Source organism: Oncorhynchus mykiss, chromosome 22 (genome assembly GCF_013265735.2).
Source record: "Oncorhynchus mykiss isolate Arlee chromosome 22, USDA_OmykA_1.1, whole genome shotgun sequence".
In the NCBI taxonomy this organism is placed as follows: Eukaryota; Metazoa; Chordata; class Actinopteri; order Salmoniformes; family Salmonidae; genus Oncorhynchus; species Oncorhynchus mykiss.
Window position 1 is genome coordinate 10139975 of NC_048586.1, and position 24087 is coordinate 10164061.

At 46.7% G+C, this 24087-nt stretch overlaps 1 protein-coding gene across 1 annotated transcript in view; it reads right to left on the reverse strand.

Annotated features, from left to right (window-relative positions):
* Nucleotides 1–2972: 2972 nt before the first annotated feature.
* The window catches only part of vwa8 (von Willebrand factor A domain containing 8), a 93083-nt gene continuing 71968 nt past the window's right edge, over nucleotides 2973–24087 (reverse strand). The window contains exons 40-45 of the mRNA XM_036958712.1: nucleotides 14684–14792; nucleotides 13144–13269; nucleotides 12001–12159; nucleotides 7338–7436; nucleotides 5828–6066; nucleotides 2973–4627 (exon numbers count right to left, since the gene is read on the reverse strand). Coding sequence (XP_036814607.1) covers nucleotides 4519–4627; nucleotides 5828–6066; nucleotides 7338–7436; nucleotides 12001–12159; nucleotides 13144–13269; nucleotides 14684–14792 — 841 coding nt within the window. The 3' untranslated portion in view covers nucleotides 2973–4518. The remainder of the gene's footprint in view (nucleotides 4628–5827; nucleotides 6067–7337; nucleotides 7437–12000; nucleotides 12160–13143; nucleotides 13270–14683; nucleotides 14793–24087) is intronic.

Below are 24087 nucleotides of genomic sequence, written 5' to 3' on the forward strand. Positions count from 1 at the left end.
TGATGTTGTCAGGGACAACGGCCCTATTTAATTCACACGGTGGAGGAACCCCAGAAACAGAGGGGCAAACCACATCCTCTTGATGATGTCATCGACAGTACGGCAACAGGAACAATAAGCTACACTTCTACAGGCACTTCAAAGGTCAAATAGGGGGTGCTGATATGTGTCCTGTTTCACTGCGTGTATGCCTTCTCCACTCCTCGCTAATGGTTTGTATGTTCCAGGTCTGCTAACCAACAAGGTTACTGAGTAACCACAGCAGGTCAAACAATGACTTTTCAATAGGGTGATATATACTGTATGTTAATCACGTTGCTGAACCTATAACTGCATGGTGGACTCAGGTCCTGTTGAGAGGGAAGGACGTTTAAACTATTCAAAACATGATTCCTTATTGGGAGGAAGGACTGCTTATTATAGAGCTACATCATCAGTAGGCTACATGGTTGTTAGGGTAAAGATTTGAGTAGAGTATAGACAAAGATATTTATAACTACCCAAAGATAGTCCATCTGTGTCTTTTTCAACAGGAGATAATGAAGCATAGTGGGCAGAACAAGCAAGGAAGTGGGCAGAGCCAAGTACGAGCTAGCAAGATCCTATTGCCGCGTCCTAGTGAATGCCTTCGCCGTGATGTGCGTGTGCAATAACTCAATTCGCCCTTGCACTCCTTGTAAACAATGCGATTTTTAGAAACCTTGGCAAATGGTCACGTCTACAAAACGTTGTGCACTATGTTTGGAACAGATTCTAGTTTAGGGAACAGAAAGCTGTATTGAGATCGGGCTTTTCTTTTATGAGAAAATCAGCAGAATGTCGGCCCAGTTCCAACTCGCTCCATCTTCTCCCACTGCCGGCTACTGGGCTTCCTCTCATTACCATATTTGGTGGGGAGTGGAAATTCCAACCAGATTCAGATTTATACATCCAGTGTAACATCTGGCTCCCTGTTATATCGGTGGTATAGGGTTATATCATCAGTAGGCTACATGCTTGGTAGGTTAGGGGATCTGAGGGATGTGCTGAAACCTGATCTGATAATCTGCTTACTAAGGCGGTCAGTCTGTCAGCAGTCTGTCAGTAATAGTCTGTCTGTCTGTCTTTAGGCCAGTCTGTCTGTCAACAGTGTGGTTCATTAGATTCTCCTCAGACTGCACTGTAAGGTCTCTGTCTCTCTCTGTCAATCTGTGTGTGTGACTTCACAGTGAGGTGAAGATCTCAAAGAGAGCCTGTCAGAGGCAGGTGTCAGGTGGGTTGTGTGTCATACCTGGCTTGGTGTGTGTGTGTAAGTGCGTGTGCATTCTCACAATTAAGTATACTGTACATCTCAATGAGTCTTTCAGACATCAAGCCACCTACATGTGAGATCATCAGCCAGTGCCAGGTGTCAGCAGGTTGTGTGTGTATAGCCCCCCCTTCCATCCATCAGTCTGCATGGTGGGGTCCCAGCAGCAATCACCTGTGGTGATTAGTGAGGGCTGCTATAGCAGAGCTGTAATTACTGCCTAATGAGCAGCCATAAAACACTGGGGCTGCTGCCTCCTGTCTACACAGCCTGTGCGTGTGTGTGTGTGTGTGTGTGTGTGTGTGTGCGTGCAATGATCAGTAATAAAGTTGCCCCGTCTCTTGTCTGTGTTCACAACTGCAGGGAAAGCCTTTATGGGTCTCTGCGTGTGTGTGTTGTGTGTGTGTATCTGCATTAGAAGTGTTTTTACAAAGGTTTCCCAGAATCCCGTGCCTGCACCTCTTGTGCCCTGGCATGTGTTATTGTTTGACATCATCACTTCCTCTCCATTACGAGCTTCCTGTTCCCCTGGTTTACACATTTTCTGGGGGTGTTTAACTTTTATTTAACTAGGCAAGTCAGTTAAGAACAAATTCTTATTTACAATGACGGCCAAAACCGGACGACGCTTGGCCGCCCTATGGGACCCCCAATCATGGCCGGATGTGATACAGCCTGGATTCGAACCAGGAACTGTAGTGACGCCTCTTGCACTGAGACACGGTGCCTTGGACAGCTGCGCCACTCGGGAGCCTCATTACCATCAGGAAATATGTGAGACATTTTTCCACTATGGCGAACAAACAATTAACTGTCAATCTAGCTCTCCTATTCTATGGTAACCAGTGATCAATCAATTAACCCCCGACCAAACAATCCTGATTCATGTTCAATGGCACTGCACGTTCACAGCAGTGTATAGTCCATAGAAGACAGGTCACATTGTGTGTGTGTGTTCCGGGACTGTACTCGTTAATGTCATTTGAGCCCTGGAGCATAGAAAGCTCACAACAACAAGAGGTCAGACTATGTAACTAACCAACTGCTCCAGTTCTAGAACAGATTCAGGTCAAATAGTCACACTATCGAAGAGCAACTCCACTACAACCTGCGAGTGTTAAGTGATCCTAGTTGTTCTGTCATTGGAACTGGCTGTATTCCAGTGTGATTACTGTTGTGTCTATGGCTCTGAGAGTCTGAATAGAAAATGACATAGTGTATCTCTATGGACTAAATGACCCTCAGACACGGAGCCCTGTGACGTGTGTTCTGGGGAAGCCCAGAACCTAAACAGTTGTCTGAATGGCATCTCATACACAAACAAACACAGCTATCAGCGATTGACTCACAGAACATCCCACACGTCTAGACGACTTCTCTCTCCATTACAGTCTGGGAGAGGGGTAAAAAACAGCAGGCCCAGGGGAATTATTATCGTAGCGTGTGTGTGTCCTAGTCAATTTGTCATTGTTCCAACAGCGAGGGTGATAAACAGTGGATCAATCAAACAGCTTGTAAAGGAAGCACACGCACACACACACACACACACACACACACAACCTGTCGTGGAGGCATTCCAGGAACTCCCTCAGATTCTCAGAACAGGGCTAATGGTCTTCGCTAGCACAATTGGGTTCAACCATGACACATTACCCACCAAAGCCAAAAACAAACACAGGACATGACTGATCATTTATGAGTTTATTCCAACTTTGTACATATTTACACCATTTTATTCCATTATAATCAATGACAAACAAATCAACAAACAGCATGAAACAGATGGATCAAACACAGCAGCGATGTCAGGAATGACTAGAATCATAATGGAAGAGATCTGATATACAGAAGTGTTTAGACAGGCCACAGATCAATCATGCCACTTCAGGTCTGTAGTCAATCTAGTTAGACACGTCCAACACACAGATAGCAGAACACACGCACCAACAACCAACCCTACGAGAGAGAGAGCAACAGAGTCAGAGTGGAAACAGGGCACTATATTCCTCCATCACGCCAGGGAAAGAGAAAGAGGTCAAGCTACTGAGTGAAGAGATAAGGAGTTTGCACGTGTGCACTGTGCTGCCCAACACTGGCGAGGCAAGCTTCGGAGAAATGACAGATGATACCTCTCTCTTTCTCAGTAGTTGTTTTCCCCCTTCCCTCCCTCCTGTTCCTCCATCCCCTCTATAGAATCTCTCTGCATCCTCCAAGAGCTTCTATTAATCACACACTTTCCCCAGCAACACACATCACTGTGTGTGTGTGTGTGCCAGTGTTTGTGTGGGTGGGGGTCCTGTAATGAATGCTCAGATTCCTGGGGGGGCTGAGAAGAGCAGTGAGCGTCACAAGGTCTGGTGGTCAGGAAGGGAATGAGCAGTGCTTGTTGATCTAGATAGCACGGGAACCCCCCCCCCCACCACACACACACACACAGTGATGAAGGTGTTGCTCAACATTTAATTGAGCGTGTGCAGTCAGACGGGAAATCCCCCCCTCACAGTCCCGGCATTCTACAGGAGCCAAGTTAGTGCTGGACACCCCGTGTGTGTCTGTGTGTGTGTGTGTGTGTGTGTGTGTCAGGTCAAAGGGCACAAGACAAAGGAAGTCCAAAAACAAAGATGCTTTCTCAAGTTCACTTCCGACCGACATTGGACAAACACAACCGTGTGTGTGTTTGTGTGTACCAGGGCACCAGCATCTGCCCAACACACCCTAAAACAACATCCTGGACCTAACTGTCTTGACCTTAGTCTAGGGGCCTAAGAAATGTTAATAAGCAGCAATGTCACTTCAATGTAAAGTTATAACGCAGGGTTATGAGCTGTGGCAAAACACAACTCAACATTTTAGTCATTTAACAGACGCTCTCATCCAGAGCAATTTACACAAGTAATTAGGGTTAAGTGCCTTGCTCAAGGGCACATGGGCATATTTTTCGTTGGTTCGGGGATTCGAACCAACGACCTTTCGGTTACTGGCCCAACGCTCTTAACCGCTAGACTACGTGCCGCCCTACATATCAGACATTCATAAAATCGTACATAAAAAAACAACAACATACAAATTTATGTCAGTAGGACATTCTAATGGATAGTACTGACAGCCCATTCACACAACACAGTCATCTGAAGGCCATTGTCATTATACTTCACACACTGTCCTGATAAGCCAGAAATGATGTGGTGTCACTGAGTTGGCGCTAAAGCCTGTGTGTGTATGTCTCACTCTCAGGCACTGGACAGCATGGTGGAGGTGAAGATCTGTTGGAGGATCTGAGGGATGTGCTTGGTGTCCATGGCAACGAAGGACCGCCCAGCCGGCAACGTTCTCTGGAGCCTGGAGAGAGAGACAGAGAGAGAGAGACAGAGAGAGAGAGACAGAGAGAGAGAGAGAGAGAGAGAGAGAGAGAGAGAGAGAGAGAGAGAGAGAGAGAGAGAGAGAGAGAGAGAGAGAGAGAGAGAGAGAGAGAGAGAGAGAGAGAGAGAGAGAGAGAGAGAGAGAGAGAGAGAGAGAGAGAGAGAGAGAGAGAGAGAGAGAGAGAGAGAGAAAAATGACAAAAAGACAGAGAGAGAGAAGAGCAAAAGAGAAAGAGAGCGATAGTGACCTTCTACTGTCAAATGTCTGAACAGAAATAGATGGCAAGATTCAACCCACAGTGTGTTCAGTAGCTGAATGTGGACACTCCATTGAGAAAGAGACCCCGCTTTCCAAGGACAAATGTTCCAGATGTTCCCATGAGCCAATGAATGAACGCGAGACAATAGCTGTCATTGACAGGCAGAACTGGGAAGAGGGAGATGTGGTGGGCAAAGTCAGTAAGATACTTTCACTGACTTTACCCCTTTCTTTCGCTCTCTCTCTCTCTCGCTCTCTTCCCATAGTTAGCTGTGTCCCTAAATCCCCCCCTTCTCTCTTTCTTTTCCATTTTATTCCGGTCATTGTGTCATGATGATCACTGCTTTTTAGGCCATGGCAGTGACCAGCTTAGAGACACCACAGCCACAGAAACAGGGAGGAATATACTGCCACATATAACTCTCTGTCTTCTCTCCCCCTTGCTCTGGGTCCTAAGCTATAGAGAGACCACAGAGAGACTGAGACGGAGGTTAAAGCCACTCATTGACATTCTCCAGCCAGAGGCCGGGACAGAACGACAAACAATATGGCCTACACCATTCAGACTTCAAAGGACACGCAACGCCAACCATACAAGCCATAACACAGGCCAGACAACACTGGGCGTGTGTATGTGTCTGGGACAGAGAGAGAAGGATAATTAGGTTTAAGAGAGCACATCCTTCTTGGTCCTGCATTTAGAATCTCTTTAAACTGGGATTTCATTGAGAACAAACACTACAAAGGACTACTGAGCAGCAGGCAGCACACTGTATGGGTAGGATAAAGTACTGGTCAAACTATACTGTTCTCTCCTCCAGGAAGTGCTTGATGTAGGAACCTACTTACTTGAGCCACCTGTTACGATAAACAATGATCACGTCTTGACATGCACACTACCCTCCACCTCTATCTTCTCACCTGTCGGCCTGGTCGCCCAGCGAGCCGATGAAGATGGCAAAGGCGTTGACCTGGGGGTCGGAGGTCAGGGCACGGGCAAAGCGTTCGGGCGTGATGCCGTAGCGCTCCAGGTTGGCGTCGCTCAGCACCACCACGAAGCGCTCGTCAGCATCCTCGCGTGCCAGCTCCCTGATGCCAGCCTCAGTGCTCTCCAGGGTGTAGTCTCCACTCATACAAAACTGAGAGTGGGCATGCATGTTCTGGAGGGGGCAGAGAGAGAAAGGTGAGGACACACACAGGGGAAGAGAGGACGAGAAGAGGGTAGGGTAGAATGGGTAAAATAGATAGAATGAGATTGAGTGGGGTAGAGTGAGACATAGAGTAGGGTAGAGTGAGGTTGAGTGGGGTAAAGTGAGATATAAAGTAGGGTAGAGTGAGGTTGAGTAGGGTAGAATGAGATATAGAGTAGGGTAGAGTGAGGTTGAGTGGGGTAAAGTGAGATATAGAGTAGGGTAGAGTGAGGTTGAGTGGGGTAATGTGAGGTTGAGTGGGGTAGAGTGAGGTTGAGTAGGGTAGAGTGAGGTTGAGTGGGATAATGTGAGGTTGAGTGGGGCAGTGTGAGTTTGAGTGGGGTAGTGTGAGGTTGAGTGGGGTAGTGTAAGGTTGAATTGGGTAGAGTGAGGTTGAGTGGGGCAGTGTGAGGTTGAGTGGGGTAGAGTGAGATATAGAGTAGGGTAGAGTGAGGTTGAGTGGGGTAGTGTGAGGTTGAGTGGGGTAGTGTAAGGTTGAATTGGGTAGAGTGAGGTTGAGTGGGGCAGTGTGAGGTTGAGTGGGGTAGAGTGAGATATAGAGTAGGGTAGAGTGAGGTTGAGTGGGTTAGAGTGAGGTTGAGTGGGGCAGTGTGAGGTTGAGTGGGGTAGTGTGAGGTTGAGTGGGGCAGTGTGAGGTTGAGTGGGGCAGTGTGAGGTTGAGTGTGGTAGAGTGAGATATAGAGTAGGGTAGAGTGAGGTTGAGTGGGGCAGTGTGAGGTTGAGTGGGGTAGAGTGAGGTTGAGTAGGGTAGAGTGAGGTTGAGTAGGGTAGAGTGAGGTTGAGTGGGGTAGTGTGAGGTTGAGTGGGGTAGAGTGAGGTTGAGTAGGGTAGAGTGAGGTTGAGTAGGGTAGAGTGAGGTTGAGTAGGGTAGAGTGAGGTTGAGTGGGGTAATGTGAGGTTGAGTGGGGTAGAGTGAGGTTGAGTAGGGTAGAGTGACGTTAATTTAGGTAGTGTGAGTTTGAGTGGGGTAGTGTAAGACAGAGTAGGGTAATGTGGGGTAGAGTGAGCTTGGGTAGTGTGAGGTTGAGTGGGATAGTGTGAGGTTGAGTAGGGTAGTGTGAGGCAGAGTGGGGTAGTGTGGTGTAGAGTGGTGTAGTGTGAGGTAGAGTGAGGTTGAGTGTGATAGTGTGAGGTTGATTGGGGTAGAGGCAGAATGAGGTAGAGCCAGTGGGATTGAGGAGGCTAATGTGAGGTTGAGTGAAGTGGAGTTGGGTCCATACCTTGAGGACCTTCAGTCTCTGTTTGTTGTTCTTGGGGACCTTGTCTGTTCTGACCAGCTCTATGTCATAACCATCACCAGAATGACCCACAATGTCATACTGGAGAAAAGAGAGAAAGGGGGAGGAAAACGGAAGAGAGGAGGTCATCATCACTCAAGCTGAGGTAAAATAACTTACGACTTATAATTAGCAAGTTCTACAGCTGCACCATTGACAGCATTTGACAGCATACCAAGTGGGGCTGCATCTCCACTTGGTATGACACCTGGTTGGCATCTGACCGCAAGGCTCTACAGAGGGTAGTGCGTACAGCACCATCCAGGACCACTATACCAGGCGGTGTCAGAGTAGGGCCCTAAAAATGGTCAAAGACTCCAGCCACCCAAGTCAAAGACTGTTGTCTCTGCTACCGCACAGCGGACCAAAAGGCTCCTGAACAGCTTCTACCCCCAAGCCATAAAACTGCTGAACAGTTAATCAAATGGCCACCCTGACTATTTGCATTGACCCTCTTGCACCAGCTCAATGCACACTCGCTGGACTCTACCCACACACTCACACATACTACACTGACACTCCAACACACACACACACACACACACACACACACACACACACACACACACACACACACACACACACACACACACACACACACACACACACACACACACGCATATTGACGCCACACACACACTCCTTCACACGCTGCTGGTACTCTGTTCATTTTCTATCATGATTGCTTAGTCACTTTACCCCTACCTACATGTACATATTACCTCAATTATGTAAATTACTTCAACTACATTGTACCCCTTCACATTGACTTGGTTCTGGTACTCCCCGCACCTCTCTGATTCAGAGGGGTTGGGTTAAATACGGAAGACACATTTCAGTTGAATACATTCAGTTGGACAACTGACAACTTTCCTTGTATAATAGTCTCGTTATTGTTATTCTTTGCGTGTTACTATTACATTCTTTGCTAATTTTTCTCACTTTTTAACTCATGTTGAGAAAGGACTCGTAAGACAAGCATTCCCCCTGCTGCTATGTTGGTCCACTGCTATAGCTGTGGATGGCCCTGATGAGCCAGTGATGTTAGGGATCATTATGAAGGGTCAAGGGTATCCTGTCTCTGCCAGAGCCCAGTATGTCCGCCTGGTCACAGACTTGTGCCATCAATACTCTTCTATAAACTAGTTGTCACATAACCCAGGGTCAGATAAAGTGTCCTACAGTGGAACTCCCCATATCTAGTGTCACATGGCATCACTCCTGATAAGGGCACGTGCGGCTGCCGACTGAGGTACAGTGGCTTGTGAAAGTATTCACCCCCTTGGCATTTGTCCTATTTTGCCTTACAACCTGGAATTAAAATAGATTTATGGGGAGTTTGTATCATTTGATTTACACAACATGCTTTGAAGATGCAAAATATTTTTTGATTGTGAAACAAACAAGAAAACTGAAAACTTGAGAGTGCATAACTATTCAACCCCCCAAAGAGGTGCCGCAGCACCACCCCCAAAGAGGTACCGCAGCACCACCCCAAAGAGGTGCCGCAGCACCACCCCCAAAGAGGTACCGCAGCACCACCCCAAAGAGGTGCCGCAGCACCACCCCAAAGAGGTGCCGCAGCACCACCCCCAAAGAGGTACCGCAGCACCACCCCCAAAGAGGTACCGCAGCACCACCCCAAAGAGGTGCCGCAGCACCACCCCCAAAGAGGTGCCGCAGCACCACCCCCAAAGAGGTGCCGCAGCACCACCCCCAAAGAGGTGCCGCAGCACCACCCCCAAAGAGGTGCCGCAGCACCACCCCCAAAGAGGTGCCGCAGCACCACCCCCAAAGAGGTGCCGCAGCACCACCCCCAAAGAGGTGCCGCAGCACCACCCCCAAAGAGGTGCCGCAGCACCACCCCCAAAGAGGTGCCGCAGCACCACCCCCAAAGAGGTGCCGCAGCACCACCCCCAAAGAGGTGCCATAGCACCACCCCCAAAGAGGTGCCGCAGCACCACCCCAAAGAGGTACCGCAGCACCACCCCCAAAGAGGTGCCATAGCACCACCCCAAAGAGGTGCCGCAGCACCACCCCCAAAGAGGTGCCGCAGCACCACCCCCAAAGAGGTGCCGTAGCACCACCCCCAAAGAGGTGCCGTAGCACCACCCCCAAAGAGGTGCCGCAGCACCACCCCCAAAGAGGTACCGCAGCACCACCCCAAAGAGGTACCGCAGCACCACCCCCAAAGAGGTACCGCAGCACCACCCCCAAAGAGGTGCCGTAGCACCACCCCCAAAGAGGTGCCGCAGCACCACCCCCAAAGAGGTGCCGCAGCACCACCCCCAAAGAGGTGCCGCAGCACCACCCCCAAAGAGGTGCCGCAGCACCACCCCAAAGAGGTGCCGCAGCACCACCCCAAAGAGGTGCCGCAGCACCACCCCCAAAGAGGTGCCGCAGCACCACCCCCAAAGAGGTGCCGCAGCACCACCCCCAAAGAGGTGCCGCAGCACCACCCCAAAGAGGTGCCGCAGCACCACCCCCAAAGAGGTGCCGCAGCACCACCCCCAAAGAGGTACCGCAGCACCACCCCCAAAGAGGTGCCACAGCACCACCCCAAAGAGGTGCCACAGCACCACCCCCAAAGAGGTGCCACAGCACCACCCCAAAGAGGTGCCACAGCACCACCCCAAAGAGGTGCCACAGCACCACCCCAAAGAGGTGCCACAGCACCACCCCAAAGAGGTGCCACAGCACCACTGATGAATGTAAATACATTTGTCAAAGTTACAGAATTACTGCTGCCTGTTCAGAAAGAAATGAAACAATTCAGAATAGCCTACTACACTATGAGTAGACTTGTAATTTGAAATACTCTAATCTGTCGTTGCTGTAGGCAACCAAAATATTTGATCAACTTCTAAATAGGCCTATTGAGCGAACATTGTTTTATAAAAGTAAAACAAGAGCGAGATGTAGGCTTTGGCACGAGCGCATCGACCATCGCCGGAGAGTGAGCTGAGCATCATTTCCTCCTCGTACAGTATGTGTGTCTCCACATACCTAGGCCTAGGGTAGTGATGGGTTCAAGACAAGGTATTTTTATTGATCTCAGATTCTCAGTTTGTCAGTGTCAAAGTAGTCTGTCATTTTGATATTTGTGTGGTATTAAAAAAAAATTATGTCAAAGTCTACAGTCATGTAAAATGACGTGGAATTGGATGAAATGCCTTTATCAAAGGCCACATTTTTCCCAGACCCTAAAAATCAGCTGACAGCCTACCCTCTTTTCCTGATGTCAATTGTGTCTTTAGGAGGCACTGTAACTAGCTTGCTTCACATTTGTGATGAGTGTGTTGTTGCAGAAATAAATAGGCCTATGGTCAAAAATGTTAAAATTTTCTCTACAGAGGCAGTCAAGTGGGTGCCCTTCTGAGCACCTGCCCCCTGAAAGGTCTGTGCATGGCCCTGTGTGTGTATGTGTGTGTTTATGTATGTATGTATGTGTGTGTGTGTGTGTGTGTGTATGTATGTATGTGTGTTGACTAAACATGGCATTAGCTTCTTCTAAACATGACCTTATGACGCTCTGGAATACAACACTGAAGTCATCGAGTGTCCTCTCTTTTAGAACTTGCATACAGGCTGGCGTGTGTGTGTGTGTGTTAGTATGTGTGTGCGTGTGTCTGTGTACGCGCATCCGCACATCTTATCCTAGATGTGTATGAGCAGGTGGCACCTGTCAGAGTGTAGAGCACAGGTGTGTGTGTGTTTTCAGATGCAGGCGGGTTACGCACGCGTGTGTAACACTGATATGTGAGCAGTAGGTCAGGTGGTGTAGAGGAGAACGCTGTGGGGCCATGAAGTCTGCCACTCCACCCCTCCTCACACACGTCTGACACGGACACTATCGCTTCCTCCCTCTCTCTACCCATTTCCCTCCCCCTTTCCCTCTCTCCTCTCCTCTATTTGACCATCCCTCCCTCCCTCCCTCCCTCCCCTGTGAAAGGTGACTATACTTCACTGATATTGTAATCTGGACAAACCAACACATATCCTGTCTGTCAATGTGTCATCAAAATAGCCACTCGAGCCTCCCGGGTGGCGCAGTGGTTAAGGGCGCTGTACTGCAGCGCCAGCTGTGCCATCAGAGTCCCTGGGTTCGCGCCCAGGCTCTGTCGTAAACGGCCGCGACCGGGAGGTCCGTGGGGCGACGCACAATTGGCCTAGCGTCGTCCAGGTTAGGGAGGGCTTGGTCGGTAGGGATGTCCTTGTCTCATCGCGCACCAGCGACTCCTGTGGCGGGCCGGGCGCAGTGCGCGCTAACCAAGGTTGCCAGGTGCACGGTGTAGCCTCCGACACATTGGTGCGGCTGGCTTCCGGGTTGGATGCGCGCTGTGTTAAGAAGCAGTGCGGCTGGTTGGGTTGTGTATCGGAGGACGCATGACATTCAACCTTCGTCTCTCCCGAGTCCGTACGGGAGTTGTAGCGATGAGACAAGATAGTAGCTACTGCAACAATTGGATACCACGAAATTGGGGAGAAAAAGGGGTAAAAATTCAAACAAAAAAAAAAATAGCCACTCGAAGATGTTATCAAAGCTGATCCTAGTTTTGTACCGACGGGCAACTACTGCATGTGTGTGGGTGTGTGTGTATCTCACCTTGATCTTCTGTTCGTAGCTCTCCAGGGCTTCCATCACCATACACACAGCTTCCATGGATCTCTCCAGCCTGCCGTCCACCCCGTTGAAACGGTACATGCTCCCTGACACGTCAGCTAACACACGCAGACGCTTTGGCTTCTGCTGCGGGCTGCCCAGCTATACACACACACACACAGACGAACACACGAAACAGAACACAGAGGGTTAAACAGATATTATAAACTGGGTGGTTCGAGGACTGAACGCTGATTGGCCAAAAGCCGTGGTATATCAAAACGTATACCACGGTTATGACAAAATTTTATTTTTATTGCTCTAATTACGTTGGTAACCAGTTTATAACAGCAATAAGGCACCTCTGCGATTTGTGGTATATGGCCAATATACCACGGCTAAGCGCTGTATCCAGGCACCCCGTGTTGCGTCGTGCTTAAGAACTACCCTTAGCCGTGGTATATTGGCCATATACCATAAACCCCCAGGGTGCCTTATTGCTTAATTATACACACACTTCCCTATAGGATGGAATATTACAGGGGAATTGCTACTGTATAGAACTGGAACAGAATAATATTATAAACAAAAAACGATGTTTTAAGTCAGAATCCCTACTACAATATTCTGGAAAACAACTTTTCACAGAGATAAGCTGAAGCACATTATCTTAATCATTCTTCTTAACATCAGCAAATAAACGCTAGGGGAAACTCATTCATTCAGAAAACTGGTCATCACTTCAAGTGGACATCCATGGAAAATGGCACTGCTCAATTACATTACCTAGAAATAACTGATTTAATAGTGGGAGAAACATTTTCTTTTGTTTCTCTTTCATATCTCTTAAGTGGGTGTTCGTTATGTTACCATAGACGGCTGTCCTCTCTAGACCACAAATATTCAACACTTGGAGCTAAATGAGATTAAAACATGTGCATTTTGTTTTGTGAGTATGTGTTTGTTTGGGTGCACGTGCGTATGGGTGGGATGTCTTAGCGTGGGAACATTGTGTGTGTGGTTAATGGCTAGTTGTGTGCGAGAATGTGTGTGATCGAGACCATAGATTTGCAATTATAATAATCACACACACCACAGGAGTCCAACTACGCCCACCCACGCACGCACACACACACACACACACACCTCTGGATCCAGCTCTCCTCTGCGTTTGTAGATAGCCTTCTCTCCCGTCAGTCCATCTATGATCTTAGCATCATCCAGCTCTCCCAGTGACTGATTCTTCAACCACTGACGCTCCTTCCCTTTGGCCTGGGGACACAGACAGAGAAACACTGTCAACATATCACCCACTAATCAACTCTGATAGGGATAGATTAATTCCCAAACAATCAGAACAATCTAGGGGCCAGTATCCTGAACTCATATTAAGCCTACTCTTGAAAAGCATGGAGGATCTATCAACTTGTTTTTAGTCCAGGAAGAGGCTTAGTCTGGGTTTGGGAAACTGACCCTCAGTGATCAGAAGGCTCAGGGTGTTTCATCACTACTGTTTAGGAGATTACTTAAAAACCTCCAATATTTTCGTGGAACCACAAATGGAAATATTTCTCTGTGCATTTGACAGTGCAAACAAAGAAAGACTGATTAAATATGATAGTCAGAAAAAGGTGATATTGAATACGGGTAGATAGCTTCCTAAACGGTCCATAACATGTAACAGCATGACGGGTCACTGTTCACACACGTGCTTTAGATTCTACACAGACCTGACAAGCTCAAGCAGACACAGTAGAGGATGTTATCAGCTAATGCTACCACACACACACACGCACACGCACACACACAGAGAGAGAGCGATAAGAGATACATTATAAGATATCACATAATACACAGTATGTAGCCTATGCACACCCCAAGCCCACAACATCCTAGTCCAGTCCAGCCCAGCCCAGTTCCACCTGGCGTGGAGTGCACGCATGCACTATATATACTTGCGAGGACTTTTTGGTGACCAACAACTCAAAATGAGATTTTCCCTAACCTTAACCCTAATTCTAACCCAAACACCTAAAATAGCCTTTTTACAAGTGCGGACTGGAAAAATGTCCTCACTTTTTTTTGTTGCTTTACTAGTCTTGTGAGGACTTTTGGTACTTACAAGTATAGTAAAACGTTTACACACACACACACACACACACACACACACACACACACACACACACACACACACACACACACACACACACACACACACACACACACACACACACACAACCCTGGAGCATCATAGAGCTTGGCCTCATACTCTGTAATCATTGTCAAGTACCAAAACAAAAAATCCCACTCTTCTCACACCCATACACACGAACACAATTACACACGTACAGCTACTCACCTCTCCCAGGAAAAGATAAAAAGACAGAATCACATTCCTGAGATTTGGCCACACCCCTTGTCCAGGGGCCCTCAGCTGGACAACCAATCAGAGTGCTCGTTAGGGCCAGTGCCCACTCCTTCCTATTATTTTCACACATACAGTATGGGGTGACTGTGCTCATGTCACATGGTGGCTATCTTAATGTCACCAAAAACGTTAATACAGTCTGATTCTCTACCTATTTCCCACCCAAGGTGCGCACAGTTTGCACTAGTTCTAACCCACTGAGGACTGGTATTACCAACATGAGAACAGTATTCTGGGACATATCCTGTGTGTTGTTACCTGTAAGCTGTCCAGAATGATGCGCAGGGACTGGACCTGTCTTCTGACGTTTCCAGAGAAACGCTCGTATGTCGATGCATCATATTCACTCATGTCTATCTCCTTCAGCCTGGGGAAAGAAGAGAGGGAGCGAGGCGGAGGTAGAAACAGTGAACCACTGTTGCCATTATTCTAAAAAGAAAAATACAACCGAGATCAGAGCCAATGTGTACAACATTGATCCTAAATTAAAGGTAATGGGTGTTGACAAGCATGTTAGAGTATGTGAGAAGTGTATAAGGGATGTTTCCATGAGCTCAGCACACCTGAGGAGCAGAGGAGAAGGGCCAGTCCTGTTTAATAAGGTCCTGTTTAATAAGGGCCAGTCCTGTTTAATGAGGGCCAGTCCTGTTTAATAAGGTCCTGTTTAATAAGGGCCAGTCCTGTTTAATAAGGTCCTGTTTAATAAGGGCCAGTTCTGTTTAATAAGGTCCTGTTTAATAAGGTCCAGTCCTGTTTAATAAGGTCCTGTTTAATAAGGGCCAGTCCTGTTTAATAAGGTCCTGTTTAATAAGGGCCAGTCCTGTTTAATAAGGTCCTGTTTAATAAGGTCCTGTTTAATAAGGGCCAGTCCTGTTTAATAAGGTCCAGTCCTGTTTAATAAGGTCCAGTCCTGTTTAATAAGGTCCTGTTTAATAAGGGCCAGTCCTGTTTAATAAGGGCCAGTCGTGTTTAATAAGGTCCTGTTTAATAAGGGCCAGTCCTGTTTAATAAGGTCCTGTTTAATAAGGTCCTGTTTAATAAGGGCCAGTCCTGTTTAATAAGGTCCTGTTTAATAAGGGCCAGTCCTGTTTAATAAGGTCCTGTTTATTAAGGGCCAGCGCGAGGCTTGTGTGTGTGTGTGTGTGTGTGTGTGTGTGTGTGAGCAGGTGGGCTGACTGATGCCTGACTGGAGTGCTGCCAGCCCCTGATCCTCACACACGCTAGCAATCCACGCAAGCATACACACACACACACCTGTGTAGCCCAGGGCAGGTGTGTTGTACCCTCCAGGTAAGGGTAGCATATCAAAATATCTGTATTAATCCCAGTGACTGGCAGAGTTAATCCTTTTCCACCATGGAGCGCGCATGCACACACACACACACACGTCTAATCCGGGTAAATAGGGGAAGGCAGATATGAGACCAGCTAACTCCCTGAACGCCTGCTGGGGTATTGTCTATGAGGTGTTTGAAGTCTTAACTGAGAACCAGAGCTTGACAAGATGGTATGTGTGTGTGTGGTGTGTGTGTGTGTGTTTTCAGAAGGTGGTATTGCGGCTGTGTGTGTATCAGCCGTGCGATCAGCCTGACTCTGTCCTGTCACGTATCACAGTTTCAAACACACTGCTAACCCACGGGTCAAATCCCAATCACTGGTAACTACGTAGTATAGCGGGTACAGAGAGGCCCAGCCTGCTTGCTGGGACAGATGTGCATCTCTATTTTTGATGTAAATGGCATGTTATAGAAGGGTCCAGACACTTTTGTGATTTAACTTGGGTTTGAGAAACTTACCTCAACCAGCAATTCACTTTCTTATCCTTGTTATGTAGTATGGGGGCTCTGAAAAAAACATGAACTAATGCTCCAAAAACACCCAAATATGTCATTTAGAAACGGAAACACTCTCAGTACAGTGATGCGGGTCTTTAGATGTTGTACACATGAAACTGTGTCCTTTAGAACTTTATCAGCAACGCTATACTCCATTGTGTTACGACACAAGCAATCCCGCTCTATCCATTCTAGCAGCAGGCTACATGGAGAATGGAACAGTTATATAGGGGAAACAGCTCGAGTCGCACAAAATGGAATGTTGGGGATAAAGTTTGGAATGACCCATCGTGTACAACATCTAAAGACCTGTATCACTATACTGAGAGTATTTCCGTTTCTAAATGACATATTTGGGTGTTTTTGGAGCCTTTGTTCATGTTTTTTCAGATCCCCGTACTGCACACTGAGGATGAGGAAGTGAATCACTGGTTAGGGTAAGTTTCTTAAAAACAAGTGAAGTTGCTTAAAAAGTGTCTGGACCCTTCTATAACATTCCATTTACATTAAAAATAGAGATTTAGTTGTAAAAATAGCTAACTTCTTCTTTAAGCTTCACTCTGCCCTCACTGCTAGCTAAGCATTCAGCTTCAATCTGCCCTCACTGCAGCCTAGCATTCAATCTTCCTAGATGTCGTCTTTATATTCAAGTATGACAAAATGGCAACGACAGAGATGGTCGCCTCTCTTCGAGTCCTTATGAAACTATGCAGTATTTCATTTTTTTATGTATTATTTCTTACATTGTTACCCCAGGAAATCTTAAGTCTTATTACATACAGCCGAGAAAAACTATTGGATATAAGAGCGACTTCAACTTACCAACAGTATGACCAGGAATATGACTTCCCTGGAGCGGATCCTTTGTTTGGACTACCACCCAGAACAACGGATCTAATCCCAGAAGCCGACCCAAAACAACAGCGCCGCAGAAGGGGCAGAAGGAGCAGCCTCCTAGACAGACTTCCAAGTATACTACTAGTCAATGTCCAGTCTCTTGACAACAAGGTAGACTAAATCAGAGAAAGAGTTTTCTTCCAGAGAGACATCAGAGATTGTAACATTCTCTGTTTCACGGAAACATGGCTCTCTTGGGATATGTTGTTGGAATTGGTTCAGCCACTGGTCTTCTCCATGCATCACGCAGACAGAGATAAACACCTCTCTGGGAAGAGGAAGGATGGGGGTGTATGCTTCATGATTAACGACTCATGGTGTAATCATAACAACATACAGGAACTCAAGTCCTTCTGCTCACCCGACCTAGAATTACTTACAATCAAATGCCGGCCATATTACCTCCCAGGAGAATTCTCGTCAGTTATCACAGCTGTGTACATTCCCCTCTTTCTCTGATTTAGTCTATGAAGGGCCTCAAAGAACTTCACTGGACTCTATGTAAACTGGAAACCATATATCCTGAGGCTGCATTTATTGAAGCTGGGGATTTTAACAAAGCAAATTTGAGAACAAGGCTACCTAAATTCTATCAGCATATTGACTGCAGTACTCGCGGGAGTAAAAGATTCGATCACTGCTACTCTAACTTCCGCAATGCATACAAAGCCCTCTCCCGCCCTCACTTTGGCAATTCCGACCACAACGCCATCTTGTTCCTACCGTCTTATAGGCAGAAACTCAAACAGGATGTTTTCAGTGACTAGAACCATTCAACGCAGGTCTGACCAATCAGAATTCACGCTTCAAGATTGTTTTGATCACACGGACTGGGATATGTTCCGGTCAGCCTCAGAGAACAACATCGATCTATACGCAGACTCTGTGAGTGAGTTTATAAGGAAGTGCATAGGAGATGTTGTACCCACTGTGACTATTAAAACCTACCCTAACCAGAAACCTTGGATGGATGGCGGCATTCGCTCAAAAATGAAAGCGCGAACCACCACATATAACAATGGAAAGAGGTCTGGAAATATGGCTGAATATAAACAGTGTAGTTATTCCCTCCAAAAGGCAATCAAACATGCAAAATTGTTGGTACAGGGACAAAGTGGAGTCTCAATTCAATGGCTCAGACACAAAATATATGTGGCAGAGTCTACAGTTAATCACGGACTACAAAAAGAAAACCAGCCACTTCTCGGACACTGACATCACTCTTCCAGACAAACTAAACACCTTCTTGCCTCCTTTGAGGATAATACAGTGCCACCGTCGCGGTCCGCCAACAAGTACTGTGCCCCCCGACCCGCTAATAAGGACAGCACATTTTCAACACCATAGTACCCTCCAAGCTCATCATCAAGCTGGAGGCCCTGGGTCTCAACCCCGCCCTGTGCTTTCTCCTGGACTTTCTGATGGGCCGCCCCCAGGTGGTGAAGGTAGGAAACAACATCTCCACTTCGCTGACCCTCAACACTGGGGCCCCACAAGGGTGCGTGCTCAGCCCCCTCCTGTGCTCCATGTTCACCCACAACTGCGTGGCCATGCACACCTCCAACTCAATCATCAAGTTTGCAGACGAAACAACAGTAGTGGGCTTGATTACCAACAACGACGAGACAGCCTACAGGGAGGAGGTGAGGGCACTCAGAGTGTGGTGTCAGGAAAACAATCTCTCACTCAATGTCAACAAAACAAAGGAGATGATCGTGGACTTCAGGAAACAGCAGAGGGAGCACCCCCCTATCCACATCGAATGGACAGCAGTGGAGAAGGTGGAAAGTTTTAAGTTCCTCGGTGTACACATCACAGATAAACGGAAATGGTCCACCCACACAGACAGTGTGGTGAAGAAGGCGCAACAGCACCTCTTTAACCTCAGGGGGCTGAATACATTTTTACAGATGCACAATCGAGAGCATCCTGTATCACCGCCTGGTACGGCAACTGACCCGCCCTCAACCGCAAGGTTGACTCTCCAGAGGGTAGTGCGGTTTGCATAACGCATCACAGTGGCAAACTACCTGCCCTCCATGACACCTACAGCACCCAATGTCACAGGAAGGCCAACAAGATCATCAAGGACAACAACCACCCGAGCCACTGCCTGTTCACACCGCTACCATCCAGAAGTCGAGGTCAGTACAAGTGCATCAACGCTGGGACCGAGAGACTGAAAAACAGCTTCTATCTCAAGGCCATCAGACTACTAAACAGGAATCACTAACTCAGAGAGGCTGCTGCCTACATGGAGACCCAATCACTGACCACTTTAATAAATGGATCACTAGTCACTCTAAATAATGCCACTTTAATAATGTTGACATATCTTACATTACTCATATCATATGTAAGATATGTCAACATTATTAAAGTGGCATTATTTAGAGTGACTAGTGATCCATTTATTAAAGTGGCCAGTGATTGGGTCTCCATGTAGGCAGCAGCCTCTCTGAGTTAGTGATTCCTGTATTTTATACCATCTACTGCACCTTGCCTATGCCGCTCGGGCCATCGCTCAACTATATATTTATATGTACATATTCTCATTCACCCCTTTAGATTTGTGTGTATTAGGTAGTTGCTGGGAAATTGTAAGATTACTTGTTAGATATTAACTGCACTGTCGGAACTAGAAGCACAAGCATTTCGCTACACTCGCATTAACATCTGCTAACCATGTGTATGTGACCAATACAATTTGATTTGGATGTAAACTGTTGCTATTTCCTTGCAGGATTTGGTTAGTTTTAGTTAAGGTACACACTCAATATTGCACAACAGTCCCATACTCTCACACGGCACATAGCATTATGCAGTCCAGTGGTGATATGGTTCCCGCTACACATTCCTGTGTGACTCTCCAGCAGCCACGGTTACTTCCTCCAGAACGTTCCACAGACCAGAGAGAGAGAACAGCTAGCCCCAGCTATGGCCAAAAAGGGGGGTGAAAAAAACAGAATACTGGACAGAATACTGAATCCTTTTTCAGGACAACAATAAGAACCCAGGGTGTGGCTCACTTAGGTTGCAAAGCTACCGGTAAAAGTTGACCAAAGTTACCGGAATCATCAGTAATTTGGATTTTAACCGGTAATCAATGGCAATTGATAATGGATAATTGGGTAATTTATATAGTATATATTTTTTATATCTGTGTCCATATTTTCCAGGAGTTTCTAGTCGACAGACCATGTAATGGTTTAAGAATGAACCCAATTAGTGAAAAAAGCTTTGAATCCAACAATGGCATTATTTTCTGATTTTATTTATTTGTATTTATTTTATTATTTTCAACTCTTCCCAACTATCGTCTTTTTTCACAACTGCCACCAGTTTGTCACCAAAACATTTCAAACAAAGACATATTGACAAAATAAAATAAATAAAATGTTGTTTTTTTGAAAGGATATTTCATACCGAAACCCTCATTAAAACACCAATGATATTCACTAAGTTGACGGTTTATATTGAGGATAATGTATGACAGCTTTGTCATTCTATAATATATTTGTATCATCATTATTTCAATATATGATGATAAGGTCACACAGATATAGGCCATAGATAAAGACAAATTACTCAAAACGGACACTAGACGTCCTCTGATAAAATGACATATATTCCTTGAACGTTATCAACATTCTGGTAGTTTATTGCTAAACTTAGAACGTTTCTAGTAATATACCCTCTCTTTGCAACCCTAGGCTCACTACACCATCACAACACACTCTCCCCACAGCACCGCTGTTCACAATGACAACACATCTATCAGTAGGGTGTGTGTGCTTGTGCATACTGTATTTCTGTGCCTGCATGTGCATTCACATGAGTTTCAGGTATTACAATGTCATTTTAAGGTCTAAAAGAAAAGGATCTGACTGATGCACAACCTTAAAGTCAACACAGGACTGACTGTTTACACCTACATAGACGGCTAAGACAACTCGATGAGATCAACTTCTGCAAAGCGGAAAAGGGGGTCTGCGTGAGTGTGTGTGGGGTCTGTGTGCTTGTTTGGGTGTGTGTAGGTAAGAGAGAGACACACGCGCGCACACACACAAGCTCGGCACACGCGCACAGCCACACACACAGAGAAGAATTGACAACAGCGTCTCTACCTACTAAGGCGGCTGAAGAAATTGGGCACTGCACTCTGGTCCTCTCCAAATACTACCACTACACTATCAAGACCGTCCTGACTGGTTGCATCTCGGCCTGGTTCGGATATTGGTCCGTCCATGACAGCAAGGCCCTCCAGCGGGTGGTGAAGATGGCCCAGTCCATCACTGGGGCCGTGTTCCCACCCATCCAAGACATCTACTCAAAACGGTACACAGCATCATCAAGGACCCCACACACCCCAGCCACGAGCTGTTCACTCCCTTACCATCGGACAGACATGAGCTGTTCACTCCCTCACCATCGGACAGACAGGAGCTGTTCACTCCCTCACCATCGGACAGACAGGAGCTGTTCACTCCCCCACCATCGGACAGACAGGAGCTGTTCACTCCCTTACCATCAAACAGACAGGAGCTGTTCACTCCCTTACCATCAAACAGACAGGAGCTGTTCACTCCCTTACCATCAAACAGACACAAGCTGTTCACTCCCTCACCATCGGACAGACAGGAGCTGTTCACTCCCTTACCATCGGACAGACAGGAGCTGTTCACTCCCTTACCATCGGACAGACACGAGCTGTTCACTCCCTTACCATCGGACAGACAGGAGCTGTTCACTCCCTTACCATCGGACAGACAGGAGCTGTTCACTCCCTTACCATCGGGCAGACAGGAGCTGTTCACTCCCTTACCATCGGGCAGACAGGAGCTGTTCACTCCCTTACCATCGGACAGACAGGAGCTGTTCACTCCCTCACCATCGGACAGACAGGAGCTGTTCACTCCCTTACCATCAAACAGACAGGAGCTGTTCACTCCCTTACCATCAAACAGACAGGAGCTGTTCACTCCCTCACCATCAAACAGACAGGAGCTGTTCACTCCCTTACCATCGGACAGACAGTACTGAAGCATGAAGTCTGATACCAACAGAGAGACAGTTTCTAACTACAAGACATCAGACTGCTGAACACTTGAACTAAGAATGTGAAATGTCAGAATAATAGTAGAGAAGATTATTTCTTTCAGCTTTTATTTCTTTCATCACATTCCCAGTGGGTCAGAAGTTTACATACACTCAATTAGTATTTGGTATAATTGCTTTTAATTGTTTAACTTCGGTCAAAAGTTTTGGGTAGCCTTCCACAAAGCTTCCCACAAACCTCCTGACAGAGCTGGTGTAACTGAGTCAGGTTTCTAGGCCTCCTTGCTCGCACACGCATTTTCAGTTCTGCCCACACATTTTCTATGGGATTGAGGTCAGGGCTTTGTGATGGCCACTCCAATACCTTGACTTTGGTGTCCTTAAGCCATTTTGCCACAACTTTGGAAGTATGCTTGGGGTCATTGTCCATTTGGAAGACCCATTTGCGACCAAGCTTTAACCTGACTGGTCTTGAGATGTTGCTTCAATATATCCACATAACTTTCCTGCCTCATGATGCCATCTATTTTGTTAAGTGCTGTTGTTCCAGGATTTTCCTGCAGAAAAGCAGCCCCACAACATGATGCTGCCACCCCCGTGCTTCACGGTTGGGATGGTGTTCTTCGGGTTGCAAGCCTCCCCCTTTTTCCTCCAAACATGAAGATGGTCATTATGGCCAAACAGTTATATTTTTGTTTCATCAGACCAGAGGACATTTCTCCAAAAAGTACGATCTTTGTCCCCATGTGCAGTTGCAAACCGTAGTCTGGCTTTTTTATGGCGGGTTTGGAGCAGTGGCTTCTTCCTTGCTGAGCAGCCTTTCACGTTATGTCGATATAGGACTAATTTTACTGTGGATATAGATACTTTTGTACCTGTTTCCTCCAGCATCTTCACAAGGTCCTTTGATGCTGTTCCGGGATTGATTGAAACTTTTCGCAAACAAAGTATGTTCATCTCTAGGAGACAGAATGCTTCTCCTTCCTGAGCGGTATGACGGCTGCGTGGTCCATGGTGTTTATACTTGCGTACTATTGTTTGTACAGATGAACGTGGTACCTACAGGCATTTGGAAATTGCTCCCAAGGATGAACCAGACTTGTGGAGGTCTACACATTTTTTTTCTGAGGTCTTGGCTGATTTCTTTAGATTTTCCCATGATGTCAAGCAAAGAAGCAATGTGTTTGAAGGTAGGCCTTGAAATACATCCACAGGTACACCTCCAATTGACTCAAATGATATCAATTAGCCTTTCAGATGCTTCTAAAGCCATGACATCATTTTCTGGAATTTTCCACGCTGTTTAAAAGACACAGTCAACTTAGTGTATGTAAACTTCTGACCCACTGGAATTGCGATACAGTGAATTATAAGTGAAATAATCTGTCTGCAAACAATTGTTGGAAAAATGACTTGTGTCATGCACAAAGTAGATGTCCTTCCCGACTTGCTAAAACTATAGTTTGTTAACAAGACATTTGTGGAGTGGTTGAAAAACTAGTTAATGACTCCAACCTAAGTGTATGTAAACTTCTGACTTCAACTGTATCTATACGTTGTCTGTTCTCGAGGTCCTCATCCTTGGAAGTGAGTTTGACGACATCTGATGATAGCCGGATGACTTGCTCTTCCAGTGTCAGTCACCACTTTGTCGGAGTAAATATTTGCGCCATCTTCCAGACAATTCAGACGAGTGTCATGCCTCGCCAAGTCTTCGTTAATGGAGTCGATCTTTATGTTGACCTCGGTGGCGAGAATAGCTATTTGTGCGGATAGGTCAGTGGATAATGACTTCACCTTAGCCAGTCTGTTCAGATTTAATGATAGCCTTTACCATTACCATGGCTAGGTCGCAGGGATTCCGTGTCAGGT